At 34.7% G+C, this 24,278-nt stretch overlaps 3 protein-coding genes across 3 annotated transcripts; 1 reads left to right on the top strand and 2 right to left on the bottom strand.

Annotated features, from left to right (window-relative positions):
• The first annotated feature begins 1,937 nt into the window (after nucleotides 1-1,937).
• Nucleotides 1,938-8,230, top strand: LOC145594728 (dihydropyrimidine dehydrogenase (NADP(+)), chloroplastic-like). The gene is made up of 8 exons (XM_081651062.1): nucleotides 1,938-2,386; nucleotides 4,864-5,124; nucleotides 5,225-5,395; nucleotides 5,763-5,875; nucleotides 5,968-6,151; nucleotides 6,879-6,988; nucleotides 7,071-7,237; nucleotides 7,906-8,230. Exons 1-7 carry the CDS (start codon nucleotides 2,120-2,122, stop codon nucleotides 7,225-7,227), a joined length of 1,263 nt encoding a protein of 420 aa, XP_081507188.1. The 5' UTR covers nucleotides 1,938-2,119; the 3' UTR covers nucleotides 7,228-7,237; nucleotides 7,906-8,230.
• Nucleotides 8,231-9,172: 942 nt separating this feature from the next.
• LOC145595017 (uncharacterized) lies at nucleotides 9,173-12,588 on the bottom strand. Its single transcript, XM_081651368.1, has 4 exons — nucleotides 12,322-12,588; nucleotides 12,150-12,232; nucleotides 9,630-9,685; nucleotides 9,173-9,525 (listed from the first exon to the last, which is right to left on the bottom strand). The coding sequence occupies exons 1-4, from the start codon at nucleotides 12,491-12,493 to the stop codon at nucleotides 9,447-9,449; spliced, it is 390 nt and encodes a 129-aa protein (XP_081507494.1). The 5' UTR covers nucleotides 12,494-12,588; the 3' UTR covers nucleotides 9,173-9,446.
• Nucleotides 12,589-17,190: 4,602 nt separating this feature from the next.
• Nucleotides 17,191-23,904, bottom strand: LOC145596169 (V-type proton ATPase catalytic subunit A-like). The gene is made up of 20 exons (XM_081652590.1): nucleotides 23,667-23,904; nucleotides 22,762-22,888; nucleotides 22,396-22,451; nucleotides 22,243-22,299; nucleotides 21,998-22,109; nucleotides 21,857-21,894; nucleotides 21,652-21,753; nucleotides 21,456-21,512; nucleotides 21,243-21,314; nucleotides 20,987-21,088; nucleotides 20,818-20,880; nucleotides 20,605-20,737; nucleotides 20,316-20,422; nucleotides 19,543-19,737; nucleotides 19,103-19,189; nucleotides 18,895-18,999; nucleotides 18,534-18,631; nucleotides 18,373-18,451; nucleotides 17,814-17,902; nucleotides 17,191-17,722 (listed from the first exon to the last, which is right to left on the bottom strand). The coding sequence occupies exons 1-20, from the start codon at nucleotides 23,742-23,744 to the stop codon at nucleotides 17,608-17,610; spliced, it is 1,872 nt and encodes a 623-aa protein (XP_081508716.1). The 5' UTR covers nucleotides 23,745-23,904; the 3' UTR covers nucleotides 17,191-17,607.
• Between the last annotated feature and the right edge of the window lie 374 nt (nucleotides 23,905-24,278).

A 24,278-nucleotide genomic window follows, 5' to 3' on the forward strand; every position in this document is an offset into this window, starting at 1 on the left:
CAAAGTACACAAGCAAGTAGCATAATAAATTTGAAAGCTTGTAACTACCTTTACGTTTGCATTATTTTTTTGACAGGGACGTTTACATACGCTTGTAACTTAGCTCCGAACTCGGATTAGCCCAGAGGTGAACCGGTTGAGAACACAAAAAATAAGTAAGTAAATAAATAAATAAATTCCACTAACAAGTTCACAAACATAAAAAATACTTTCTCATTTTGTTCTACAATATACTTCTATAATATGAACTTATATTTAAGTTATAAAATGTGCATTAACAAGTGTGAAATTCCAACATTATCATTAATAAAGACGGTGAAAATATATAGTTATGTAAAATCTTAGTAAAATAAGCTTTGTGTATAACGGGTGTACATTAATTTTATTGTAAAACGGACCTTTTTTTTTTTTGAAAACGTAAAACGGACACTTAAAGGGTAACTTTTAATTTGTTGCTGGTTTGAATTTCATTTAAATGTGTAATTTCTTTTAGATACATGATTACATACTATAAAAGTTAAAGACTAATATGAATAATTTAATACATTATAAATTTTGTAGTATAAAGGTAACTTTAACCCGTTTTTACAATAAATTAACATACACTCGTCATTATAAAGAATTTGTGATCATAGAAAAATCATCATACAAAGGTACTATTATTGGTAATTATCCCAGTGCCGGCCCTGAGGGTAGGCCGGGAGTGCCACCGCCCAGGGCCCACGACTTAAGGGGGCCCAAAAAAAAAAAGTGTAATTGGGCTTCTAATTTGCTCCATTAGTGTAAGTAAAATTAAAAAAGTCATATATGAAGAATAATCTAGGGAGACTGGATTGCTTAATTAGCTATAATTAATTTTTTGCATTAATTAAATAGCTGTCAATTAATTTGGTGAAAATTACAATGCACCTCTTCATCTCCTTATTTGAATAATAGCTTAGCTTCCCAATTTACAATCTTATAAACTAGTATTATATTCATATGCTTAATATACGCATAATATTGCTTCACATTCTTTCCTTCAATTACCCAAATTCAAGTTCTCTAGATTATGGCAATGGTTAAGACAATTAACAAGATAAATAACAATACATGCAAATATAAAAAAAAAAATCTATCACCAATTATTCAACTCCCATCTTATTTATATTATTGATTATTTCGATCAATTTTGCATTTGCGGTTTGCTTAAATTCTTTATACGTACTTTACTCTGGCAATTATGTTCATCCTCCGACGTTCGACCCTCCTTGAGTCCTTGATCGATTGCATAGAGGTAACAAAGTAGCTATTACTCTTTTTTTCTTCTATGTAAATGTATTTGTAAATATTGTGCCGTGATTAAAGGATGTGTTTGATTTACTCTAATTATAGTATACAATTTAATTATCAGTATGGTTTTATTATCATAAACTAACAAGTATAATTTTATACGTTTTAATAAATGAATAATGTATGTTGGAATCGCTTTAACTTTAGAACAAGAGATGCTGAATGGTTTGGCAGCATTGTCAATTGAAATTTGAGAAGTATATGCTAGAAAAAATCAGCCTTGAGTTAATTATAATGATTTTGTGCCACTAAATGCTTGAACAAATTGTTTTCCTTTTTTTTTTTTTTTCCTATGAAACGGGGATAATTAGTGTATTATGAAGTACGGTATAATTTGTCTTTTAAAAAAAGTACTGTATAATTAGGTTTAAAAAAAAAAAAGTACTGTATAATTTTTCTTTTTGTTGATTTTTTTTCTAAATATACTCGATGAAAAAGATTAGTTACGTCAGGGGCCCATTTGTAACATTATGCCTAGGGCCCATAATATATCAGGAACGGGGCTGAATTATCCATTAAACTTAAATTTGGATTTATTTCACATGAGAAACTAATTCTAATTTCTCTATAAGAATATAACAGCTCATATTTTCTTGGATATAAAATTCATCACTTCAACAAAAACAACCTCAATTATTCATTTTCCAATATTTTACAAACTCAATACTCCACCAATTCTATTCATTTTTTTCCTCTATAAAATTACAACAAACTCTTCATTCATCAACCTTCTTCAATAATTTCTGACAAATTTCAAAGAGAAAACAAATTCTTCATTCTCTCATCAATGGCAGCAATCAAGCTAACAACCCAGCTAAAAGCTAGCCCAATCACGCCGTTTCACTGCCCCAACTCAACTCGATCGACTCGGCCGAGTCGAGTTGGGTTCAAGGTGGTTGCAACCGGGTCACAAGTGGAGCCGGATCTTAGTGTTAAGGTTAACGGGTTGACGATGCCAAACCCGTTTGTGATCGGGTCGGGTCCACCTGGGACTAACTATACTGTTATGAAGAAGGCCTTTGATGAAGGATGGGGTGCTGTTATTGCTAAAACTGTGAGTTTCTTTTTATTTTGATCTTTTTTTTTGGGATTTTGTTTAATGTTTTTTTTTTTTTTTTTTAACGTGATATTTGATTCTATAATAGAATTTTAGTGTTGAGGAATGAATGTATTATAGAGATCCCTATTTATGTATGGATAAGAATAAGAATGATCAAGGTGTTATGTTATGTAGATGAGATTCGATTTTAAGTGACGGGTATTATTCGGTTAAGACTTTAACCAAATAAGCTAATTCGCGATCACAATATGTTATGTAGATGAAATTGTGATATTATCAAGAATCATGTTTAAATTGTGGTGGTTCACTTTATTGGTATTCTAAAGTAGTCAACCATTTTGCATGTGATTATGTGAATATTTAATCTGACTAGTAGTAATGCATTGTTATTCTAAAGTGACAAGTATCATAAGACAAAACAAAAGTTGGCCAACATGACTAGAATTTTGGAAAGGAGGAAGTAGTAGATTAAACACATATTTCTAAGGAAATTATTTTGTAAGCTAAGTTAAAAGTAAAATTTGTGTCAAAAGTGTATTTTGGAGGATGAAGGACTCGAAGAATTGTAAATCACAATGATTTATGCCTTTAAGCATTGCATTTAAAATTGAGAACTTGTTTTTTGAAAGAACATTCCATGATTGGAACAAATGAAATATTCACAAATATATCATGTCTTCATAGCAATTAAGGGAGACATATTGTGCTCTTGGTGAATTGAAGGGTTCTTAGTGTGCTTTCATGATGTGGACCTTAAGCGAGCCACTTCCTTTGTGGTCTAAGGAGATGTGGAAATGCATCTAGCATGGGGCTTGAGTGCTTGACCCGCGTCTAGGTCTCAAAGTATAGTTGATTATTTGCTATAGCTAGAATGGGAGCAAGTCGATTCAAATTGATTAGGATCACCATTCTTAGCTATGCCAAACTAGCAAATCCAAGCTTGGGATGAGCTTTACCAAGGCATCATTTGCATGTAAAATATGGTGTTAGGGTCCCTTGGGGATACAAGTATTGTTTGATAGACACCATAATTCTATATTATACTAACTATATAATTTGTGTAATGTACATGCATGCTAATACATCCATATGGGAGTAGTAGCTAGTTTAGACTATTTGTTGCATAGTTTTCAATACTATGCTTCTTAAAAGCACTGGTATAGACGTCAACAATTTAAAGGTCAAATTTGGCATTAGTTGGCTTTAGTGACTGCGATTTATAGGGATCTAAAGTTCTAATTTAGACATAGATATCTTAAAGTAAGCCAACCTTTCAGAGCTCAATTACTTTTAATCATTCCTAGCCAATTAAGATGCACAAGAAGTTTGTGAAGTGCCATAAGGTCATTTGGTTATTACATGTAGGCATCAATGCTAAGTTCATTGCGTTACACTAAAATGACATGCTGTTTTTGGTGGTTTAGCTAGTAGTGAGTTCCAAGATGCACTCCTGTCAATTTCTCTGCTCTTTCCTTAGAGTTTCTAGTAGCAACAAGTGTTTGATCTTAATCATAATTCATGATTAAGCCGCACATAACATTTTGAAGGTATTTGTAATTATCCTTGCATTGTTATGGTGACCTTCTATTATTGCCAATAGATACATACAGATCTACAATGGCCTTCCAGCCTTAAGCAAGGAATGAGTATGCCAGGCTCCTTTACACTCTCTAATTTTTCAAAGTAGTGAATTTCAACTATATGTAAATTTTTAAGGACCACCTGTCCACCTTTATGGGCTTACTATATCATGAATAAAAGAAGATAAGAAATTAGTAAGGCATCCCCCCCGAACTTTTAAATTTATGTTAATTTTTTAGTTTCTATTCTGATGATCCGTCTCTTACAATCGAGTGACTTCAGTGATGCGAATATTTAAATTACGGTAGGAAATCAGGAGTATGAGATCCTAAAATTTAGCATAGGCTGAGGTCTATATCTTGAGAGCTGAGAATGGCTTTTGAAATATTGAAAATTTCACTCATTAAGCAAGTTTTATGTTTATTCACTATCACTATTAGGGATTGTGATTCTTCTTGAACATGCCTTGCTTGCACAGCATTTCAAATTCTCAGCATTGGCCTCTTTTAGAAGTTGTTTAATAGTATACTGTAAGCTTTAGATTAAGGATGTAAATTTGGTAACTATTAGGTTGTCTTTCATATAACAACTGTTTCCAACACCCTTTTTTTATTATTATTATTTTTTTTTTTTTAACAACGGTCCTTCAGTTCAGTTAAACAAACCAAATTTGATCAGTGGATATTATCATCAAATCCATGAATTTTTATATGGTTTCTATTTTTAAGTGCTGCAATTACCTCTTTGGGAACTGGTTAAGGGACTTTAAGTTTTTAATACTTGTTTGATAATCTGGACCTTCCCTGATTGCACCTCAATAGAGTTTATACTAGGTGGTTGTTGGCACTTATTTGAATGCAACTCCTTATCTGATAGACTCATTTTTCTAGGTTTCATTGGAGGCTGATAAAGTTATAAATGTAACTCCTCGCTATGCACGATTAAAAGTTGCTAATGGCTCCCCAAAAGGACAAATAATTGGATGGGAGAACATCGAGCTCATTAGTGATCGGCCTCTTGAAACTATGTTGAAAGAATTTAAGCAGTTGAAGGAAGAATATCCTGACAGAATTTTGATTGCTTCAATCATGGAAGAATATAACAAAGCTGCATGGGAGGAGCTTATTGACCGAGTCGAACAAACAGGAATTGTAATATTTCTTCATCCATTTATTGATTTGATTTTGGTGCTTTAATGTAAATATTATATCGCAGGGGCTAATTTCTACTTTTTTATTTTCCGCTATATAGGATGCAATTGAAATCAATTTCTCATGTCCTCATGGTATGCCAGAGCGTAAGATGGGTTCTGCTGTAGGAAAGGACTGTGCATTGATAGAGGAGATCAGCGGCTGGATAAATGCTAAAGCTACTGTTCCAGTGTGGGCAAAGATGACCCCCAACGTCACTGATATCACAGAGGTGGTTATTGCTCTACACCTTTTCAACAGAGTGTATTAGTTATAATTTGAATCTATCTCTGTCCCAAACTAATAGACCACATTTCTCTCATATTTTGTCTGATAAGCGTAAAATACTTTCTAGTAGAGTATGTTGAAATAATAACTTTTCCATGTGATTTTTGATGATAACTATTAAGAAATACAGAGTACTACATTGGAATGGTGATGTAGAAATTTTAAAAAATGTAATTACTGAATGATATCATTAGCATTTTAGCTTAATTTCTTGCTAAGGACTATGAACTAGGGTCGAATGAAGTATTAGTCTATTGACTTTTCATAATGTTTAGTGCTCATGCATTAACAATTTTTTTCATGTATTACAGCCAGCAAGGGTGGCACTTAAATCAGGATGCGAAGGAATTGCTGCTATCAATACAATTGAGAGTGTTATGGGGATCAATCTCACTACCCTTCGCCCTGAACCCTGTGTTGAGGGGTGAGCATATTATGTTATGCAATTAATTATTTGCTATCCATAGCAAATTCAAGGTTTACTTTAAAACTAAATTGTCAAATTTTCACCTATAGATACTCAACCCCTGGTGGATATTCTTCAAAGGCAGTTCATCCTATTGCGCTTGCAAAAGTGATGAGTATTGCAAAGATGATGCAGGCAGATTTTAGTCCTGAACATTCCTTGTCTGGAATTGGAGGTGTTGAAACTGGGGATGATGCTGCTGAATTTATTCTTCTTGGAGCAAATACTGTTCAGGTACAACCTTAGTAATATTTCCTATCTATATGCGTGTATGTTGTTTTGATGATCTTCGTTTTGTGATTAAAAGACCTGCTATAGGTTGATGTTTTGTCATACATATTTGACAAAAAGGAAGTGGAAACAATTCTGACAAAGTAACATTGGAACATCTGTATTTGATAATCCCATGGTTGCAGCAATACGCTTTGGAACTATTTACCGTTTCCTCTATTCTTGTTATGCTTTGTGTCCTCGTCTCATTATACCCATAATCATTATTGTTTGTCCTTGCCTTTTCCCTACTTTCATTTCTCTTCCTCAACTTCAGCTCCTTTGTGTTATCTTAGTGTTATAGTCCATACCAGATTGTTTTAAACATTGCTTGTAAATCCTATTTCTGGAAGTCTCGCATTAATATCTACATTTTCATTTTAGTAAGATTTTCTGCTAAATACTAAACCTGGCCCCCACTTTTGGCCACCCACTTTTTTTTATCTCTACTTTCAACTCATTAATCTACATGCATTAGCCAATGTGTTGATTAAATAAGGGGGAGAGACAGTTTATATCTACCTGTATTTCTAATAGTGATGGTATCAATGTGAAGAATTTTGTAAGATTTTGTATTCCTCCCTAGAGAGATTGTTTTAGTTGGCTAACTTGGCTTGATGATGGCAAAGGTGTTAGGTTTCTTTATTTTATTAAAAAAAAGTGTATAACATCTATGATATCCATCTTCCAGGTCTGCACAGGAGTCATGATGCATGGGTATGGTCATGTGAAGAAGCTATGCTCTGAACTAAAGGACTTCATGAGAACACATAATTTCTCGTCGATAGAAGATTTTCGAGGGTATAGCCTAATAGCCAATAGTTAATAAATCCTAATGTGGCTCTTAGTTAATCTGTCTCTAAGAACTTGTTTCCCTTTACAGTGCTTCTTTACCATACTTCACAACACACACGGAATTGGTACGAATGCAGAAGGAAGCTATACAGCAAAGAAAAGCCACCAGAAAAGGTTTGGCATCTGATAAAGACTGGACAGGAGATGGCTTTGTGCAGGAAACTGAGAGCATGGTTTCCAACTAACCTTGTCAAAGTAAGCCTTCTTTTGCTAAATGGTGTTTTGGAATTGAATTGTGTGATATCAGGGAATAAAATTATCTTTGTAGAACTCCATCCTAACTAAACACATTTGGAAAGATTCATAAAAAGGATAGCTTAGAGAGAGTGTTATAGATTATGATTAAGAAACAAACCTTTATGTTTACCGGCATTACCTTTCTTGCAAAAAACCTTCCTCAAGATACTGCTCTGTTATATTTACCTCGGAGGTATGCAAGGATCCTTAACTCAAACCCAAGGAATGAGCAACATAAGTATAAGATGTTTAGAATAAAAGAGATGGTAGACTTGCACTATAACTGTAGATGTAAACTTTGCAATTTCGGTTAATTGCCTTAATGTAACAGATTCAGGGGATGAGATGTTGATTGTGCCCTTAATTTAAGTCGAACTAATTAGGCAAATACTTAAAAGTTTCTTTTGTATATCCCCAAAACACCTACAGTAACATTCTTCTACTTTTTCCAAAGGTAAGTTGAGATAGCACATAATGCTGAGACTTGTTTTTACTGTATACGTCAAATTTAATTGGTCCTATCTACCAATTGCATACAATTAACTGTTTATTTCTGACTTTCCTATGATAGTTTTCAATTAGCTTATAAGTTATTGATTTAATTGATTGTATATATTTCTATGCAGCTGGGAAGTGCTTTGACTTGAGCATGCAAACCTGCATTTCCAATGTATAGGAAGAAAGAGATCGTCAAAGGAAAATGTAAAGGGGATACCTTCGATGTTGTCAATGCGTAATAATTTGTGTTGATGTACATTTTTTTTTTTACTTAATGCTGGTTATGGAATATGGAGTATATATCAAACTTCAGCATAATAACATTCAATTTTTCTATGTATTTTTTTTTTTTTAAATAAAAGCTCTAATTGAAAAATATCCTATGCTGTAAACTTTAGTTTCACAAATTCCTTGAAAGTAATGAACCAAATCCCTTTCTAGCCTTAATTGCCAGGTTATGGGCTTCTGCTATTACATCTCTATTCATTTTTCTAATTTACAGGGATTTTAGAAGGCTACTCTTTGCTTTGATACTGTCGATGATAGATATCCTTGATTTCGCAGACTGTTCCTGTTGTGTTGGTGAAGTCATGGACTAATGTTGTTGAAACCGTTATAATTCTGACATCCTTCCCTGTAAGGTCGTAGCTGTTCAGTGCTAGAAGTCCTGCCATAGCCTCAGCTTGTAGGGGAGTGTTGGCAAAGATGGTCTTGCTTTTGGACTGAACTTTAACCCCATTATTGTATATGACCCATCCTGCTGTTGCACTCCAGTCTTCTTTACCATCTATCATTTTCTTCTTCCAAGCTCCATCAGTAAGGATCCTTATAGGGTAGTTCCTGTAGTGATCGCTCGACTCCAGATTACTTCTTTTTGTTTTTGAAACCGACTCCAGATTACTTCTGATATACTTTCTTTCCCTTCTGTACCAGCATTATCCTTCCTGTGCCCATTTTTATGCATCTCTTTACCTTGGTACCACCTGCTCTTCCAGTGTTCAATTTGCTTTATAGTGCCTATCGGGTCTAGTTTGGTGTTGCGGAACACTACATTGTTGCAGGCGAGCCAGATACTCCACAAAGTACAAACGAACTCGATGAGAGTCTTAGTGAGGTCTTCCTTCCCAGTCAATAGAGATGTATCCCCGAGTCCAATCACCAATGCTGGTGTCAAGGCTCTTGTTACTTGTTAGCAAGGATTCCCAGATTTATTCCCCACCACATTATTTTATGTACGTTAAAATAATAAACTTTTCTATTATTGTGCTCCTACAAAACGCCAAGTGGAGTATAACCATACGCATAATCAATATCATTTTTCAGTTCGCTTTATTTCCACTTATTTCATGAAAAAAACGGTTAAGTTCAGCTTTATAAGAGCTAATAAGTTCATACTTTGTATAAGATAGATACGTTTAAATTAAAATAATTCACAACTTCACAGTATTCTGGCGACCAGGCGAGCCATTACAGGTAACATACAAAGAGAAATCTACTTAAGTTTCTATAGACAATAAATTCCATCCACAGATTCAACAACAAAAAGAAATAAAACGACAATAAGAAGGGCCTCCTTTAGCTGAAGTGTGTATCCTGACATCAAAAACCGCCTTAACTAGCTTCTAATCTCCATGTTTGTGGTAGAGAAACAGGTGAAAGCTTAGGAAGTTTATAGCTTCTTGTACCTCTTTTCAATTTCCTCCAGGTTCTGAATATCCTTGTAATACTTGCACACACGGTAGATGCACCTATAATACGGCCAATTTTCATTAATCATAATCAAGCGTTCAAGCCATAGAAAAACTTGTTTTGCAAACTAAAGATTTCATTATTTCAGCAGCTGCACACATACCAGTAGAGAAGACAGGCTGAAGCACAAAGAATCACATTCCTCTGAGATTTGTACATCTGTCAATGGAAAAAGACGCCACGGTTAAATTTTATAGAAAATAATAAAACCGGCTATTGCAGTCATGCATGCATAAATCAACACCAAATGGGCACCACACATGGAATGAATACTTGGAAAGGTTCAAGATTCAGCTGTAAGAAGGATAAACCATGCCAAAGAACTTTGTTTCGCTTCACTTTTATAAGTTATTATATTACACAAGGATTCTCTTTTTTACTTTAAATCCGACAAATGCTTCAAAGTGAAGAGTAAAACAGACAAAAGAAGGTGTATAGAAGCTAGCTAGGAGTGGCACCAAGCCAGCCTCACTAGTTTATTATAATGCTTCGCACCCCTCTCTAATTCCTATTTTGCAAGAAAATGACTTCACTATATTTTTCTAGCATATTTCTCCATGTTGTCCCTATCACCTACTCTCTCGCCTTCATCAATTTCCACTCTCCTATTTATAAGGATCAGTAATGGTAGGTAAGAAAATTCAGGAGATAGTTGATGGTTAATATGGTGGTCATTAAAAATAGACTGATGAAACAGTAACTGATTTATTGTCATTTAAAGGTTTCACCCTCTGTCTACTCCAATCAAAAGCAAAGAGAACCAGCATTTTCATTTTCAAACAGAAATGAAGTTGGTACTGTCTATAAAGTTAATCATGGTGATGTAGGGATTTTTACTGGCAGCAATAGTTTAAAAGAACCTGGGCTCTGTTGTTTAGACATTTACAAAGGAGTACCATAGAAGAGACAAAAGTCTAAAAGAAATTAAGGAGAAAAAGATGATATAGAGGTGAGGTTACCCCCATTTCAGTAAAATGGTTACACTTGCTTTATCACAGTCTTCAATTCACATCTTTGACTATTAATATCTTTAAATATATACTTGTATTTCCATAAATTCTAAGCATATCCACTAGAAAGAACCTTTTCCAAATGGATATTTTGTAAAACATAGCATCCTCAGCTACTATTTAGTTATATTATACAGACTAGCAACAACAACGGGTAATGAAGTAGGCCCTGATACCAGCTTGACAGAGATTATGGAGAGGAAGTAGTTCAGACTTTGGAGAGGAGAAGAATTTAAGAGAAATAAGAGAAAAAACAGGCCAATAAGAGGAAACAAAACAAGAATAAGCTGAGATGAAACAAAGAGGTAGGCCATGGAACAGGCATTTGGAGGGAAATTAAAAAAGAAAACAAAAGGGAGGGGGGCACAAGCTAAAAATCTAAACATCAAATAGCTGCACAGTTAAATTTCGATAACACTTAACAACACTGCCAAATAAAAAGCATACCTCCCAAAATAACGCTGATATAGAAAATGAAACATGCTCAAATTCTCCCGAGCAATATACAAACATTTTCAAATCTAAGATTATTCTACCATTCACTAAATGTAAAAGTGCTTGCCCACACTCTACTCTCTACTCCACAATAGGTGGATGCCTCTTCAATTATGGTTAATATCTGGTCTTGTCATACTTAGAAGGGGAAGAGGCAAATGAGGGTATGAAACTACAACAAAAACTTAAATTTACAAAGATAGGCAGATGCCTAAAGCAGTCAAAAATAGATGCATTACTCCAAAAGACCGAGATGACTTCATATGACTGAGGTTCCAAGCTTAAAAAAACAAAGCACTTCTTCGGCTAACCACATTAATGCAGTAAACTAGACAACAAATTATCGGATCTCAAATATAGAAAATTTTCTAGTGTGGATTCTACGTGGGAGAAGGAATAGAATGCTTTTGCAAAGAAAAAACATAAACCTGCACCTAGCCAATCCTATGCGCTAAAAGGAAATCAACAAAACAATAACAATAATACTGCAAAATGCACAATAAAGTGACTAGAGGATCATAGCAAAACGTACAGAATGTCAAATATGATCAGATTTTTCTACACTCTAGAAATTAAATTCCCACAAAACCGTGCATTTCTACCTTGTGAAGAAAATCTAAGCACTATTCTTGTCTACCCTTAACAAAAAAAGTACCAAATCATCTTTTCACACAGCAAACAGCTTCAAATTCCAATAGCCAAAGCAGCACAAGTCCACAACTACCAACAGCTTTGTAATTAAGGTTCACTCGCAACAAATTCACATTCCTAAAACTCGATTGTAAATTGCAACTAACAAAAGCCAAAAGGAGTACCAACTATATCTCTAAAACCTCCCTTGGCTCAGCCACTCTACTCCATTAGAAAAGTTTTCAACAATGCAATCACCGCCAGCCCGGCAAAACCTCGAAATCGACGTTACAACAACTCTCAGCATATCCACGCCAAACTCTCAACAACAAAACAACAATATAGCAAAAGGAAATCCATGGCAATCAAATAGTCCCATTAATCCTAAATATGATAGCAATCAATCATCGGAAATTCAACAACACACAAACATAGACATCAAATTACAGAAAATCAAGAAATGAAAACCCTAAAAACGAGAAAAATACCGATTTTTCATAGCGATCCCTCTCAGAAGCAGTGCAGATCTCAGAAGTACACGTCAATCGGTGTTCATACTTCCAGTAAATATCTAAAACCAAAATCAAAATCAAAATCAAAAATCAACAATCAAAATCATACAAAAAAGGAAAATCAAAAGGAGGAGAGAGAAAGAGATACCGAGAAGCTGAAACCCAGCAAAAGGGACGATGAACATTAACGGCTGAAGAATGAGAGAGATGAGAGAAACGAGACGAGTCTTGAGAAGCTTGGGTGAAGGAAGTGAGATGAGAAGAAAAATGGCGGCCTCAGCTGCAACTGCGTAGGTGAGTAGCATCCATTGTAACCCCATTGATGATGCTTTTCTCTCTAATGGAGGTGAAGGAGAATGATTTTATGAGTTGGTTTGTTGTTGGTTTTTCCGCGTTGATGAGAGAGTTTTTCCCACGAGGCCACGATGACCGATTATATGATGCCTTAATTGTTAAGAAGGAGATTGACAAGTCCACGCATTCCACTTGCTTTTTTTTATCGGGTTTGGTTCCGGTTGGGTCAATTTTAATTTACTCGTATTAACTAGTGAGCAGTCAAGTTGCTAATGTTGTAGATAGGGGTAAACATGGTCTGGTTTGGTGCGGTTTGCGTCTAAATCAAACCAAACCGCAAAATACGGTTTGGTCAATTTTCCAAACCAAACCATATTAGTATTGAAACCAAACCAAACCAAACCGTAACAATGCGGTTTGGTGCGGTTTGGTTTGCGGTCTATGATGAGACGACATTTTTTCCTAAAAAATTGTCAAACATTAATAAATTTACAATAAAGTTTAAATAATTAGCCCAAAGGGACTAAATTTTACTAGAAACCAACTAATCAAGTGCTAAGTGCTAATACAATAAGAGCAATATGAGTTATATGACCTATTGAATTTTAAGTATTGATATTTGAGAATGAGTATAGAGTATAGTAGTATACTGATCATATAGTCTTCTAATGATTTTTCATGTTTTTTTTTTGCTTTTTCAATTTTTTTATAATATATAATAACTATTTTAATTTAATTAATAATTATATAAATATTAAAATGCGGTTTACTGGTTTACGGTTTGGTTTGGATTATAATTTTCGAAAAACCAAACCAAACCGCAAACCATATTTCCCCAAAAATCGAAATCAAACCATATTTTTCCAAACCGTAAACCAAACCAAACCGCCAAAATGCGGTTTGGTCTGGTTTAATTACGGTCTAGACCAAACTGTGTACAGCCCTAGTTGTAGATATATAATAGTATAATCGATGAATTTATTTTAATGGTTTTTTAAAATCGAAATTGTCATTGTCAAATTAAAATTGAGTTATTATTTGAATATTTTTTTACGAGTATATAATTGAACATTGTAGTTTGCATTTATATAAATTTTTTTATAATAATAATATACTACCTCCGGTTCATTTTACATGCAACAATTTCGATTTTGGGGTGGTTCATATTACTTGCAACAAAAAAAAAATTCCTTATTTAGTAACTTTTGGGCTGTAAAATGACATATATGCCCTTACTTTTTCTCTTAAACACTCTTATTAAATTACAAATCTGATTTCATTAAATTAAACCCCAAGCTTAATTAATTAAACTCTCACCCCTTTAATTTTCTCTCTCCTCCTCCAACCCCCTTTTCATGGTGGCTTCTTGGTGTTAAGAGCGGTGGTGGTTTCAGATCGGCGGCGTGGGTTTGGTTTCGTGGGTTCAGAGCGTGGGTTTGGGTTTGGTTTCGTGGGTTCAGATCGTGTTTTGGGTTTGGTTTCGTGGGTTCAGATCGTGGTTTCGTGGGTTCAGATCGTGGGTGGGTTTCGTGGTTTCAAATCGTCGGGTTTCGTGGGTTGGTTTCGTGGGTAGGTTTCGTTGGTTTCGTGGATTGGTGGTGCTGGGTTTCGTGGTTGAAGATCGGCGAGGTGCTGGGTTTCGTGGATATGGTTTTGTGGGTGGGTTTCGTGGTTGCTGGGTGCGTGAGGGGCGGTGGTGGTGGGTTGCTGAGTACGTGAAGTGGTGGTGGGCTGGCGGGTTGATGGGTGCGTGGGGTGGTGATGGCGCGTCGAAGGTGCTGGGTTTGATACTGGGTGGTGGTGGGTGGTTTGGGTGATGATTGGTGGTGTTGGTGGTGGTGGGTTTCTTAATTTAATTAAGTCTAAATTTGTTTTTTCTTTTTTTTTGGGTTGAATTAATAGTTAAGCATATAACCTAATTTTCCCATAATCAAGTTTTCAATCTTTTGTCTTGGTTTCCGCAAACATGTCCTTTGTTGCGAAAAAAATTAACTTTGGTTTTTTCTAACAATAAAGCTTTTAAAAGTTTTTTTCCGCAAAGCGGTGCATTTAAAAGGGTTTTTTTTTTTTTTGACATTTTTCCTAATTTGAACAAACAATAATTTATTAAAATTTACTTCATAACAAGGTTCGATTCCTCATAGCCCCACATTCCTATAATTGAGTGGGGGGCCTTTTCTATAGTTTACCGATAAAAAATAATAAAAATGGTTCAATTCATACATAAACTTTAGGAAATGTAGTCTAGAACTCTAGACATGCATGTTCAATCAAAACTACAAGTCTACAACGATAACAAACTACTTTAGGAAATGTACTCTAGATAGTGCATTCAACATTTCCTCCATGTTAGTATAGTATGTACCAATGAATCAATGATACCTTTCCTAATTTCCCCCTGAATTTTACTTTTAAGAAAAATGATCAACATCTTAGAAGAAGTGTTCAAGAAGTGTCTTTTCATAGGGCATTTAAATTAAGAAAAATTGTCAAGAAAGTCAAAGGAACTATTCGCCTAACATGTCAATTTGTGAACAACTACTCGTTACAAAAGTTTTATTAAAAAACTACCCCAATTTAAAAAAGTATTGTAACGAATCTAACAAGATTTCACTTAACTATTTTACTTAACAAATGGGAACAAATGTACAGTAGTATATTTTTATGTCTTGATTACGCCTCTAACTTTCTCATACCATTAGACATTTAGACCCTCTCCAATGGTGAGACTCAAGTGAGTATTTTTAGGAGAGAGAGTATTTTTTGCAATGTATACCAATAAGTTGGTATCTAAACTTAGCAACTCCAAAAGAAAGTTGCTAAGTTTAGATACTCAACTTTAAGTCTCATTTGACAAAAAGTATGGGTCCTTGATAAATTTTCTAATATATTTTGTAATTTATTTAAGTTTTACCTTTTTTTATTATTATTTTTTAATCTTACAATAATTGATGGACCATAAATTGAAAGTGACATTTGTATATTTTAGAGAGTCTCACCATTGAGAAATTAGACTTAACATAAGTTGCTAAATTGAGAAGTGGGTATGATCTCACCATTGGAGGTAAAAAAAACAACACATTTTGTATTTCAATACTCAAAGTGAGTCTCATTTTGGAGGTAAAAAATACTCATTTTGTATTGCCTCTTTAATTGTCGAATTTTCATTTTAGTTTTGGCATAATCTATATCTATACTTAGTATTTAAAAACACAAATCATCATCCCAATCTAGCCACATGCAAACTTTATTTTTCACCAATGCCACATGTCACCTCCCTTCATTAATTAATCCCCTTTCTTATATTTAAAAAAAACAAAAAAAGACCTAGCTTTAATTCTAATTCAATACATTTCCTTCCAAAAAAAAAATTTCTAATTCAATACAGGTATGAAATTATTTGATTCATTTTTCCCCAACTTAATATCTTTTATAACTACATTCAATTTTCATCCCTTCTTCAGGATGACAATTTTATATGGATATCCATCAACCCGATCCACCCGCTATAAATACATGGACGAAAACCCGATTTAAATGGATGACAGACGGATAATGGATGAAACGGGTGACGGATCGGATCGGATTTGGATGGAGCTCCAAGCCATCCATCACCCGATCCATCATCCGCTTACCACCCGATCCATCATCCACCCGATATATATTAAAAAAATAAAGGAAATATACTTTATTAGTTGACCCTTCATGAAGTACACTGAGTACAGCGCTTACATTGCTCATGCAAATCATTTTAATAAAACATCCTAATACTCTTAGTGGTGTAGATAATGAACTTGAATCTTCTGCTCTTCTATATTCCTTTTAGATCAATCTGGCCATTGCCAGTGACTGTTAAGTGTTTGATTGTACAAGGTCAAGAAAGTCCAAGTTGAAGAAGACCAGAGCCAAAGATAATGACGATTAATTAATTAATGTTGTGTGCCATTTTCAAATTACCGTTTTAATTGTAATTTTTAATTTTAAGAGAAGTGAATTTTATTATCGTTATCACCCTCTAAGCACCGATCCATCTGTTTCACCCGCGAATGATGGATGGATCAGATATGGATGATGGGTTAGGCGAATGATGGGTGGATCGGATGGAGGGATGGAGTAGCGGATGGATGCGGGTGAAGCTTCATCCAACCCGAATCTGATCCATTGTCATTCCGTAGTTCTTCAACTTTCATTTTTTAATTAAAATATAATATAAAATAAAAATTTATATTGTATACTATAAACAATTAAACATCCCATGCATTGCACGGACTAGAAGGCTAGTTCTTTATTAACTCAGCTTACAAGGCCCTCAAAATGTTCAACACAGTTATGCCAAATTGCCAATGATATTCATCATAAATTAAGTACAAATCTTACTCCATTCATAAGAGTATTCTTTAAGTGGAATTTTAATCATTTTCGTCCCATGATTGTATAAATAAGCAAATTGGGCCATCAAAGAAGGCAGATTGGCATAGTTAAATTTGCAATATCTACATAAAACTCTCTTCTCAAGCTTTGATGCAAGCATTCATTCAACTACTCCGTATAGTAACTGCTTTGGACTGCTAATAGCCTAATATGAAAGTTCATATTTATTAGACATTCTGGAAATTCTGTGAAGAGAAAATCACCAATTTGTATTACGGATTAGCACCTAATAGGAAGAAGGGGGAAAATGATGCATGAATTTTGCCCAGTAAAAAACACAAGTCTCAGCTGCTGAAAATAATGCTACAACCAATAATACAAATGTGATACCCAGTTAAGCTTCAGCAGTATGAAGGAAATAAATTAAGAATACAAATGCAATCCCTACTCCTACTAAATCACAGGGTACTCGCCACAAAGTTCTCGGCCTCATAATTCACATAAACTCATGAATGAACTTATTTTACCCTCAAGCGTAAAAGGGATCTTATTCTATACCGGGAACAATAAATAAAGTCATCAACATTGTAACACTACATCCAGACAAGCCTCGGAAAGGGGGAAAAATACAAAGTGCCAAAAACGGCTGCAAGCAAGCAAGGCTGTCTGTGCAAGTGTTTTGGTGTTTCTTGTACAAGGGGAAAAGCAGCAGCTCCAACCAACTAGAATACCTGTTGCTCAACAAAGATTAAACTGAACTGCAAGCTAATCATCGAGTTTCATCCTCAAGATTGCGGAAAGCAGCAGTCAAATCCTCGTTCAACTTCTTGAATTTGGCAACAAGGGCATCCTCACCTTCAGCTGGATCCTCGAATTTCTGTGACCTGTATACCAAAGATAATTACGTTATGAGCTTCCTGTGAAGAGAATAAAAATTACTCAAACTTGGAATATAGCTGTAGATTTTCCACTTACACTAAACGGTAGAAGAGATCTCCCAAACGAAGCTTGATCAAGCTATAGGTAATCTTTTGACCATCTGAACCAGCACCACGCTCCACAGACTAGAATCAAACCGACGAAGCATAATACCATCAGCAAACATTGAACCATAAAAAACTAATCTTTCTATTACCAGTTAACCTTGCCATTTGTTGATGAATAAGATACTTTGTTACATTGCCTTATTATGAGATTAACCATGGATATATATAGCGAATTCAGAACATCATTAAGCATTATTTGCTAAGCAATAGCATCATGTAATACGAAAGAAACACGCAAGCTTAAAATTTCCACTTTGAACATGAAATTAGCTCATACATATTTACAATCTCATATATAGATTATTCTACACATAATTCAAGTACATAGTTAAGCCTTTATAAGTTCCTTTCCTCTCTATCTTACGGCAATCTCAAATTTTATTGAGGAGCATATGGGCAGCATACTTAAATCACAACCCTTTAACTGTCAACTGGAATATGATAGCAAGATAATCCAGAGTAAATGAATGCAAAAGAATGAAAACTACCTGATTGGCCAAATTATAGAAATGGATAATGTTGCGCATCATCCAGACTGACTTGTAGAATGGGCAATATTTGTCATATCTGTTGCCACAAGGCAGAAGAGTTTATACATATTGAAACAATAACATAAAATATAACCTCACAAATGTTAGAAAAAGCTTACGGTGTAAATGCATTTTGTGCCAAGTAATCTTCTCTCAACAGCTTTGCAGTGTCCAAAGTGATTTTATCTGTCTCAGCCAATGCATCTTTTCCAACAAGCTGCAACCATTGAAAATAATTGGTTAAATTCAACAGTTGGGATATCCATAAGTTAGATTTCAAAGGAGCAAAAGGAAAGCTGTATAATAATCAAAACAAAAACAACAATCACAGCTCTAGAATGCTACTTGTATATTTTTTTTTTTGGTGCAAAGAATGCTACTTGTATATTACAACAATAGGAACATCGCAAAAAAAAAAAAGTTTGCAAATTAGATCATTAATACTCAGAAATTTTGAAAAAGCAAAAAATCAATGCATACCTGGACAATTTCATTAAGATCGTCTTCTCTCTGCAGCACCTCACGAGCCTTGGTCCTGATATCAATGAACTCAGGGTCGAATTTCTCATAAAACGTTTCCAAAGCCTGCAAACATACATATTTTCTGCTAAGCAAAAGGCACAATAGTCCACCTGAAGTTATTATAGCATAAAAGGCTTGTAAATGACAAAAGATTTTAATTACGCACCGTTGAGTACTTTGAGTAAGAAATAAGCCAGTTGACAGAGGGGAAATGCTTCCTCTGAGCCAGTTTCTTATCCAAACCCCAGAAAACCTGAATAACAAGATAATGTCTTCATAAATATTATTGCAAAATAGTATGGCATCACACAAGAAAAGGACAAATCTCGAAATACAAACAAATAGTTACTAGTCCCATATCTAGTATGCCACTATTAAAAACAGATGTGGAAATTAGAATGCCACTACTCCATATCTAGTAGGCTCTGATGAAGGAAGGTCAAAACCTCAAAAGGTATTCAGTAGAAATCTACTCCATATAAACATAATAAGTTACAAATCACCATCCACCCCCTCAGGAAAAAAGACTGTGCTCCTCATTTTAATGTCTCTATCAATGTTTGTGATGAATTTCGCAGAATTTGAAAAAACAAAGACATATCCTACCTGGACAATACTCAGCGTTGCAGATGTAACAGGATCAGAGAAATCTCCTCCGGGAGGAGAAACAGCACCAACAATTGTTACACTACCATCACGCTCTGGACCACCAAGACATTTAACTTTACCAGCACGTTCATAGAACGAAGCTAAACGAGCAGCCAAATAAGCAGGATATCCACTATCAGCAGGCATTTCAGCCTGTGCAAAAATGATACCATAACACATGTTACAAAGTAAGCTTCAGCATTTAACAGCTAGACATAAGACAGCACAAAGAAGGTAAACATTGCACTAAACTCAGAAACAACTCTCAAATATACTAATTTCACAGAAGATTTAAAAAAGCAGAACTACTCATCAATGACCTAAATAATTATACAGATGGACCTTAAAACAGTACAGTAACAAACATAAAAAACAGAAGCCATCCGAATGTACTCATCGTATTAAAGGTCACTTGATATAAAATATCATCTATTGGCTTTCCAAAATACAGCCACGAACAATTAAGGCTGAGTAACAGATAAACATTCACAAGCAAATGCCCTGATTTACCAACCTTATGCACTTAAGCTTCACAATACTTAGATTCAAACAAGCATTATGAGACTTCTGTAATCTGGTAAAGCACTAGCCAGCACAATAAAGAACACAGGCAAAAAATCTGAGCACATCCTCAAATCAAGAATTTAGCGCAACCACACAACATGGCATGCATAACAAACAGACACCAAGTACAATATACAAAAAAAAAGAAAGTTAAATGGGGTGATCACCAGTCGTCCGGAAATTTCACGCAAAGCTTCTGCCCATCGAGATGTTGAATCTGCCATCATACTAACATTGTACCCCATATCTCTGTAATATTCAGCGATTGTAATACCTGAACATTCAAAAAAGATGTAAACTATCAATCACTGCAACAAAAAGAAGGGAATTTCTCATAAAAGCAGAACCTCCATCAACATCAATCACTAATAACAAAATGGCAACCATGGACAAAAATACTTCCGAACATTGGATACTTGTCAAAGAACTTGAACCACAGCAACCATCTTAGTATACCTGTGTAAATGGATGCCTCACGTGCAGCCACAGGCATGTTAGAAGTATTTGCAACAAGTGTAGTCCGTTTCATAACAGATTCTTCACGTCCATCAGGCAATGTCATTGTCAGTTGAGGAAAGTCCATGAGAACCTGAATTGAAGAATTTAAAGTCAAATTCTCAACATCAATGAAACAATATTAGAATAAATCCCATCAACTCAAAAATATACCTCAGCCATCTCATTTCCTCTCTCTCCACAACCAACATAAACCACAGCATCAGAGTTGGAGTACTGCAACCAGCAGAAGACACATTAAAAAGCTTTAGATTTACATGACAAAAAACCAAGTTCCAACATCATGAAAAACAGTTTTTAAAAACATTTTCTGACAGATTACCTTAGAAAGTGCTTGACTAATGACAGTTTTTCCACATCCAAAAGCCCCGGGAATGGCACAAGTACCACCCAAAACTGAAGGGAAAAGAGCGTCAAGAACACGCTGTAAAAAATAAAATAAAGTCAGCAACATCTTGAATGAAGCAGAAACCAATGAAAAATAAAAACATCTTGGATGAAGCAGAAACCAATGAAAAATAAAAAGAACTTGAACACGAATTAAGAGTGACAAAACAATGCAATTCCATAGTATGCACCTGTCCAGTGAGTAGAGGGGTGTCAGCAGCAAGTTTTGATGCAACAGGCCTCGGTGAACGGACGGGCCAAGACTGCAAACGAAAGTCAGTATATATCAGGAAATCACTGGACAGCCAAGATCAAGAATTCCATAAAGAAATTTTATTGAAAATGCAATTGAAGTAGTAGAGAAACTAATACTTCCAAGCAAAAGAAGAATGTCCTTTAATTACCTGAAGCATGGTAAACTTCTTAACCACACCTTGAAATTCAAGTTCAAGGACAGTGTCCTGCATGCATAAACAAAGATCAGATTAAAAGAAAAGGTATTTATAGACATGAAAGTATTAAAACTGGAATTCACAATAAGTCTCAGGCAAAGCTTGAATCCAGAAAAATGCGATAGGCATTAAAGATTTAAGAGCCAACCTGAATAGAATATTGCCCTGGAGGTGCAATGTATGTAATCTTTCCCATGGCATCAGGAGGAAGAGCCACACGGTGCTGCAACAAACTGTTCTCTTCCACAATCTGCAACCACAAGTTTCAGGTACAGAGTTATATAAATTCAGCATAAAAAATTGGGAAGCTCAAAATACCAAACTGGAGATGGTCTAGATAGCACACAACTTACAGCATATAAGTCTCCACCAGTCAAAAGATCACCCTCGCCTGTTACAAACACCAATTCTCAATTCAGCACTATAGGACACCTATAAAAAACAAAGGCAACACACAAGAGTACTGGAAAGTAGACAATTAAACAACATATTACCATATTTATTAGGCTGGAATTCCCAAAGAGCATCTTTATCCAGGGGTGGCACAGAAACACCACGGGGTATGTATACATCACCTGACCTTTTAGCAATAGTTTTCAGTGGTCTCTGCATATATTCAAAAAAAAAAAAAAAAAAAAATGCAATGTCATCCAAGAATTTCAGCAATATATAGTGTGAACCAGTATAATTTCACAAGGAGAATACAATAATGGTTAAAAGGCAGAACACAGCTTCATACCTGAATACCATCAAAAATGTTCCCCAAAATTCCAGGTCCGAGCTCGACTGACAATGGCTAAAAATTATAGGATGAAATAAGTCAGAAGCCAAAACTTAGCAGAACATTGTACAAGAAAAAAATAGCATCAAAAACACCAAGTGAGATAATTACCTTGTGAGTTCGAAGAACGGGATCATTCACTGTCAAACCACCAGTTTCTTCATAAACTGAAATTCAGCCAACCACAATTATCAAGAAACATTCTTTTTAAGAAGACAATGAGTCTATCACACAAAATCAGATGAATTCTTAAATAAATTTAGTTGAACTTATCATTACGGGATTATAATTAATTTACTTAAAATATATCTTGTAGAACTTATTTTGCTGAACTAAACTTACTCACACTAACATTATGGTTGCTTAAACTTATTTCTAAGAGGAACAGAGCATGGCCGTAATACATTGTAATGGCTAAAATTTTAAATCCATAGCAAAAGAATAATATTAATAAGAAAGAGCTAGAATCGTTAATACCTTGGATGGTGGCAGAATCTCCTTCTAATCGAATAATTTCTCCAATAAGATTGTCATTACCAACACGAACCAATTCATACATAGCAGCACCATTCATTCCATCAGCAACGACGACAGGTCCTGACACCTTTAGATTTATTGATTTAGGGCATTAGAAACCGAAACAGCTCAGCATCAGAAGATAAGCACATTATTATAGTCACGAACGTTAGTCATAAAGTTCAGACAGTACGATCCATCCAATTCAATATTCAATAACATCATAAATCCTAAACAAGTACAAGCATGGAAAACAGGCGTTCAATTGAGGGATCATAAATTGACATGATCAATCCCAGTCCTTATGTTGACCCACAAAAAATCGATATCATACGATGATAAATCTTAAATCATGATTATCACACTAAAACCCAATGTCATTATAAGCTAAATAAGATTAAAATAAAGTCCACTTTCAAAAGGTCTTTTTTCTTCCATAAGATAAATTAACTTGCTCAAAAAAGACAATCTGGATATTCTGTAACTTTCTGCAACAAAATTCCAGCATCATACATTCAAGGTCAAACTAGGTTAAGCAATGTAAGATCGCAAAATCAAAATTAAAACTTTCCGCATTCTTCAAATTTATAAATCCCCAAACAAAATCATGAAACCAAAAAACAATCGATAAGTCATCAAATCATAACTACTAGTATCAACTAAGATTCAACAAATCAAAAAAGTCAAAACAACAATCAATAAACCTAATCATCACAAAACAACTAACAATCAACTGATCTAAAACAGCAAAATTAAACCAAAAAATCAACAAAATCGAAACAATTAAGGCATAACACTTCAATCAAAGCAGATCAAAGAAAGAAAAACAACAAAAATCAATGAAATTGATACAAAAAATCGATTACCTTACGAATGTAACCATACTCGCTCTCCTTTTCAGAATCCTCGAATGTAGTCATACGATCGGCGTAAACGGATGGCATGATGAATGATAATTGGGGAGATCTAGAAATCTAGGGTTCGTGAGATCGCGGATAATGATAAGCGAATCAAAGATATATATCTGAGAAACAGAGAGAGAGAGAGAGAGAGAGAGAGAGAGAGGAGGAGGAAGAAAGTGTCGTTTCTCGTTTATTGATTAGTGATGAGATGGAGGACAAAAGATGTGGGTGTGGTGGAAGTGACAGACCAAGATGATTAAATTAATTTATTTAATTTAGTTTAATTATTTAAATCTAATCCTTCACCAAAAAATATATTTAAATCTAATCAAATTATGATATTTGAGAATCCCAGGGTTATGTTATGTTATGTTTGTGATGGTTTCGTCCTTGAGTTTGCCACGTTTCTTTGGACGATGTCAAATCTCTTCTTTTAGAGTTGAGTCTAGAGGGTAATAGTGTGCATAATTGCATAAGACCATCTCCGATGATGAGATTTAAATTTGAGTATTGAAATACAAAATGAGTTGTTTTTTACCTTTAATGGTGATATTATACCCACTTTTCAACTTACCA

The sequence above is a fragment of the Chenopodium album genome, chromosome 19 (genome assembly GCF_948465745.1).
Source record: "Chenopodium album chromosome 19, dcCheAlbu1.1, whole genome shotgun sequence".
Lineage (NCBI taxonomy): Eukaryota > Viridiplantae > Streptophyta > Magnoliopsida > Caryophyllales > Amaranthaceae > Chenopodium > Chenopodium album.